At 34.3% G+C, this 6600-nt stretch overlaps 1 protein-coding gene across 1 annotated transcript in view; it reads left to right on the top strand.

The window, feature by feature from the left end:
* The first annotated feature begins 6094 nt into the window (after positions 1 to 6094).
* The window catches only part of LOC111086476, a 2120-nt gene continuing 1614 nt past the window's right edge, over positions 6095 to 6600 (top strand). The window contains exon 1 of the mRNA XM_022389464.1: positions 6095 to 6241. Coding sequence (XP_022245172.1) covers positions 6095 to 6241 — 147 coding nt within the window. The remainder of the gene's footprint in view (positions 6242 to 6600) is intronic.

Below are 6600 nucleotides of genomic sequence, written 5' to 3'. Positions count from 1 at the left end.
AGGACGACCCGGATGCTGCTCAGTTGTTTCCTTGCCGTGTTTCCTGAACTGCACGATGATTCTGTTGACTGTCGAAAGCCGGATTCCCAAATTTTGCGAAATTTGCCGCTGACTTATTCCACCATCTGCTTGACCAACTATCCTTCCTCTAACAAAATCTGACAATTGGAGAGAACCTTGAGTTCTAAGCATGTTGTAGCACAATATAATTAGTGTGTGGACCATTTTCATTTATATAGTGCTCTGTGAAAACAAATTAGTTAGCATAAATCAGTTAAATGGCGAAAAATTAGTATATTAATACTAGATCTGTTGTATAAATATAAAATTAAGACTTCTGGGTTCCAGCTATACTAAACTAGTAACATTAGCCGTCAGATTCTGCTGATACTGCTGTTGTTTCGTCTGCTGCGTCCAGCGAGGGGAATCGACCCCGTATTTTTAGCGTTGTAAGCCTGTAAACTTACTGCTTTCCCACCGGGACGATCCCCGTGCAGTTACATCATTTTGATCATATACATTGACATTGAATAAAAAGGATATTCCTCTGAGGCAAACTTATTGTAATGGAGCAATAGCGTGGCCGTCTATATATCTACGTATGTAACCGAAATAATAAATACAGTGGTGCCATCTGTTGTGCTGAAAAAAGAAGAAGAAAAGAAACAAGATATCAATGCCAGAAGAGGTGATTGAGGCTTATGGGATGTGGCGCTATCTATTGAATGGCACCATAAACAAAAATCTATAAACAAATTTTACACTTTGGGTATTCAAGATTAATTTACTTTTTAAAATAACTACGATATGCGCAACAAACATTTCTTTATAGCATAGCATACTTTTAAATAAAAGTACTCTCCTCACAACAAGAACACGACTTTCGCTAGGACTGTACATGAGAGTTTGATGTAATATTTAAATGTAGTACTAACAAACTGGAATTCTTAAAATAACTATTATTTTTTTCAATAAAGAGTAGCACTTTTAATATGTAAAACATTACAGTTTATATAAGTAAAACTTATGAAACTTTTGGGCTCTGTGCATTAAATCAAACAGCACAATCCGAACACTTTTTCCAATGCAGTACATTCCAGAAAAAAACAACTTTTTTTCAGGAAATGTTCACATTTCTAAATTTTTTCTCAATATATATGAATATTACGATTAGTAATTACTAGCACAAACAATCACCCGTAGTTTCTGCTAGTCCTGATAATGTCTGAAAAACGTGATTTGGAAATCTTAAACATACTTATTCTGATATAAAACGTCAAATGTATATTTTTTCTCATCCATACAACACTAAAAAAAACTCCACCCCTTACTCTCAGTTACTCAAACTACACAAATTTACAGAGAATTTGATGGTTTAAATACCAAAACACAAAAACGAGTAACTTTGTTTTCACTAGAAAAGACTACCCCAAATCTTTAGCATTCAATGCTGCTTCAAAAGCAGTTAATAAACTTTATAAACCATCCTTTTGATGGAGAGGTTAACATTCCTCCAGTTCAGACATATAATACTATCATCATAACAGCCAACAACGTAATCATGGTGATCTACAAAATACTCACAAAAGATCCTACAACCAACATGATACTTAATGATCAATCCTTAATAACCTACAGACATGACACTAATATTCGCAACCTTATGGTACATAGTGCTTTAACACCTAATAACCATACTCAGAACACACTTGACGCCCAACGTTGTGAATGACACAGATACGTCACTTCTGAATATGTAAGTAATACTACCTAAATACGAGGATCTAAATCCAATTACAGCTAATATAATCCTTCAGTTGTACATCCTACTGTCTTGTGTTTTGTATAATATGAAAATGTTTTGAACAGCTGTTTATAGAACTAGCGTCTGCTTAGGGATAGAACCTGTGAACATCTGAGTGACATTAGAAGACAAAACGAAGACCACGTCAGCAGCCCAAAACACGACAGTATTTCTTTGTAATGGGGATCAACTACGCATCTTCGAATATCATCAAAAGAGAACATCGTGAAAACAGACTAGTTCATAAATTAGGCACTTTTCACGCAAAAGATTTAAATGAACGCATCTCCTTCCTGGTATATCTTACCATTTTATATAAATATTTATTTTATTTACATTTTATTTGTATTTATTTCATTCTATCTTAATTTAACTAATATATTCTCATTCATTTGGAAAGTTTCAACATTCAATAGTCTACTGTTAGTTCGAAGGAAGTGAAGTAACCCGATACGTTAACTATACTAGTCAAGTAGTCGTGCAATTTGACAATTTTTTTGAGCGGCAAATTGTATACTCAGCTCAGCCCTTGGTGAAAGCCCGACAGATCCAGTGAAAGTCTACAAGCAAAAGTGAACTCTGCGTCCACAACGGGCTTTCTGTTTTAATCTCTTGTAATGCACATTAAACATCTTACCTTAAAAGTTTTTCAGGTTATTTTTAGCAGACTTTACTCCTCTGTCTTCTTTCTCTTGAAAACGCAGAAAACACCCACAAGTTCGCTAAAAATGAGCAAAATCTTTGCGAAGATTTTTATTAGTGTTCGTTCTCAAAAAATAATTTTATAAGACAGGGAAAGTGGATTAGAAGTGATGAAGTGTAGCAGTCGAGTCGAGAAACTTGACAGAAATTGCAAAGCAGTTGTGTCACTTCTTGCTTAAAGCAGCCCATTTCACAGTGGGGATGTGATCAAGATTTCTACTGTTTGAACTTGGCACATTTAATGCATTAAATTTAATAATAATCTTGAATTTTGCTTCTACGGAAAATTATATTCAACATCAAAAAGTAAAAAATATCATAAAATATACTTCTCTAATTCAGACTTAAGCGATTATTCTAACCTTAGTATAAACCGGAAGCTAAATGGTGTGAATCAGAAAAAAGCGGGAACGTTAACAGCAGCAGCATCTTTATTCTCCGCATATAAAACAAGAACCTACAGCATACACCATAACCACAGAAACAAATACACAATACACGTAAATAAATCAGACACAAAAGTCAACTACAAAAACACCACTGCTACTGACACCAATAACACAACCCATAACTTCGTCTACCTAGCCCACACCCTCATTCACCTATGCAGCAGTAGTTCGCCCACAACCACACAGTAAACAAATATCTCATCCAAATAAACAAACGCAGCCACAATTGAAAAGAATCACTGAACAGCAATATCATATAAACGCAAACCAAACAAATGCTCAACCAACAAATACCCCGCAACCAGATATACCAAAAACACCAGTAACATTACACACAAATGCAGAAAACAACCCTTATATCACTTGTCAGTAAAAATAGAAAACATAAAGGAGAGAGGAAGAGGTCTAGATTGCACCTGACTCTTTCAGGTCGCGAACAACAATACGACCAAACCCCGACAAAGACAGCAGATCCTAATTGTAGCCAGATATTTTATTATTTTATATCTTGGTTATCATGGAACACAAGCCAAAATACTGAAAATTTTAATTACAATCTTTGACTTGTAGAATTTTGTTGTGGTGTGAGTTTTGTTCAAACTCAACTATTTACAATAGATACTGCAGTAACGATATAGTGGTTAGTCTATAAAATATTTGTATTTTTTTTTGTATGAGAAAGTTTAATATGAATTTGTTTTCTTTTTTCTGTCTGTTTTTTGGACTACTAAGTTAGCATACCAAGTTTGGTCTGGGTCAATCAACTGGTGTCCTGCAGGTTGTTTTAGCCGCACGACACACTACCGCGTGTCTTTCTCATGAGATTTTTATTATAATTCATATTTATGAGATCAAAAGTGTCACATTGTCACCGGGAAAAAAAAAGATAAATACAACGAAGTCATCTGAGGGAAAAAAAAGAAATAAACAGGTTGATGTAGAAATAGTGCAATAACTTCCGAAATAATCTACTCATCGTTGGTTCAGCAATAAGTCTGTGGGTTTATAACCCTAAAAATGGGGTTTCGATAGATAGCCCAGATAGCCCACTGAGTAGATTTCTGCTTAACAACAAACTAAGAAACCTACCTATATATCTGCCCTAAAAATTATAATTACATCACTTATTTCGACAAGAAAATAACCCAGTCGCACGGAGTAAAATTTAGCATATTAACTCAGACTGACGACACCAGGCGGTGTGAAACATAAAGGTAGGATGGAGCAAATTTTAATATTACGTTCTCCTTTCAACTTTAGTATCCACTATAAAAGATTAAATAACTCCTTTCAATATCTTACTCCAAACAACGATTTTTTTTCTGTAGAAACATTAATGGTTTCTGTCCCTTTATCTCTCATTACGAACAAAACACGTTTTGTAATATAGTATTATACTATGAGTCTTTTATGTCTGTCACTTAAATCTTCTTTTTTTCCATTGGAAAATATCACAAATCTATAAAACCTGCACCACGCAATTCTCAATAGTTTTAATAAAGAGAAAATTAAATCATTTTGTATTAACTTTACCCCATAAATTAAGTTTTGTTTTTTAACAATAGACGGCAGGACAGTCGAACGACGCTACGTATTTTAGTAAGTTGTGTTCGTGATGAAACTAAAGCTCGGTTATGAATACCTGAAATGTAATAAATTAATTAATCATAATTAGTTTCTTGAACATTAGGTAACACATACTTAAGAAAAACAATATATACATACTTTTTCTACACTGCGTAAATCATCTTACTACTTTAAATATATCTACCTCATAACCCACTGTATTAATAGTTTTAAACATTGAATGAGTGTACTGAGTTGAAACGTAACAGTTTTATATTCCTATTTTCCAGAGCTTTTTGCCATTTGTGTACCTCAAAAACTTACCCAGAAAATATGTTAGTTTCTTTGAAAAAGATTTGTTTTTGAATTTCGCGCAAAGCTACACGAGGGCTATCTGCGCTAGCCGTCCCTAATTTAGCAGTGTAAGACTAGAGGGAAGGCAGCTAGTCATCACCACCCACCGCCAACTCTTAGGCTACTCTTTTACCAACGAATAGTGGGATTGACCGTCACATTATAATGCCCCCACAGCTGAAAGGGCGAGCATGTTTGGTGTGACGGGGATTCGAACCCACGACCCTCAGATTGCGAGTCGCGCGCTTTATCCACCCGGCCATGCCTTTGAAAAAGAACAATTGTCTTCATGTATGTCTATGACATCTACATATGGAACTTCGAGGATTTTTTGGGGTTGTGGGGGATAAATACCATATTTGCTGATAAAAAATCGAAAACTGATGTAGAACCTTTCAGAAAGAAATTGTTTCTTATTTGTTTATACTTTTCTCAAGATTTCACGCTGGGACATCCTAGCGGTCTTGGATGTAACCGTTAATAATAATGTTGCAAGCGGTCGAATTCTTTTTTTTATTGCATAGACAAGAAAATGTCGGCGGGAAATGAAGACGAATAGACTTGTGGATTTCATAGAAATGTTTTACTTCAGATTATTATTTTTGTAATATTTAGGTAAAACAAAGAAAATACTATAAATACTGAATTGTTCTATTCCTTATTGAAAACCTTAAAATGAGATATTTCATCTCTGAGCTGTATAATAATCCGAAATTAAACATTTCACTTTATAAAATCTGGTGATAAAAATGGATATATAAGTAAATAAAGTATTTGCTTCTACATCACTAGATAGCAGCACTTTAGTTATGTATATATCTTGCCTGTGCTGCTCTTTGCCTGGCACTAATGAATTTTTAGCACCTGAAATAAAGAATCCCATTTCCATGTTTTGTGTGGATGTGAAAGTAAGGTGTATAATCTCCATACATATTTCTTGTTACAAAAATAAGATCCACTTTTTTTTCTTCCAGCTTATCTAGGAATATTTTTCAAAAACAATAGAAGCGACATGAATGTAACTTCGGATCTGTTTTAGAGTGTATTATTTAGAATTTAACAGTTACATTGGTGAAGTATGCCTATATGTTACAGTATTTTTAAAAATAGCGATGAGTAAATATGTTCATGATGTGGTAGCTAAATTTCATACCGACACGGAAATAAACTCGTGTATCAAAAAGTTCAATAGCAAGTGAATTAGGTGCACCTTTTGAACATGAAATACCATAACAAGAGTATATGTGATGGTCCAGCATATGACAAGAGTACTATTGATATTCTATCACAGGATAAGAGTATTTGTGTATATGTGATGGTCCAGCACATGACAAGAGTACTGTTGATGTTCTACCACATGACAAGAGTACTGTTGATCGTCCATCACATGACAAGAGTACTGTTGATGTTCCATTATATGACAAGAGTACTGTTGATGTTTAATCATATGACAAGAGTACTGTTGATGTTCCATTATATGACAAGAGTACTGTTGATGTTCCATTATATGACAAGAGTACTGTTGATGTTTAATCATATGACAAGAGTACTGTTGATGTTCCATTATATGACAAGAGTACTGTTGATGTTTAATCATATGACAAGAGTACTGTTGATGTTCCATTATATGACAAGAGTACTGTTGATGTTTAATCACATGACAAGGGTACTGTTGATGTTCCATCACATGACAAGAGTACTGTTGATCTTCCATCACATGACAAG

Source organism: Limulus polyphemus, unplaced genomic scaffold, assembly GCF_000517525.1.
Source record: "Limulus polyphemus unplaced genomic scaffold, Limulus_polyphemus-2.1.2 Scaffold1129, whole genome shotgun sequence".
NCBI classification, from domain to species: Eukaryota; Metazoa; Arthropoda; class Merostomata; order Xiphosura; family Limulidae; genus Limulus; species Limulus polyphemus.
Note: the sequence above shows the minus strand (reverse complement) of the source record. Positions and strands in the feature narration are given on the sequence as shown.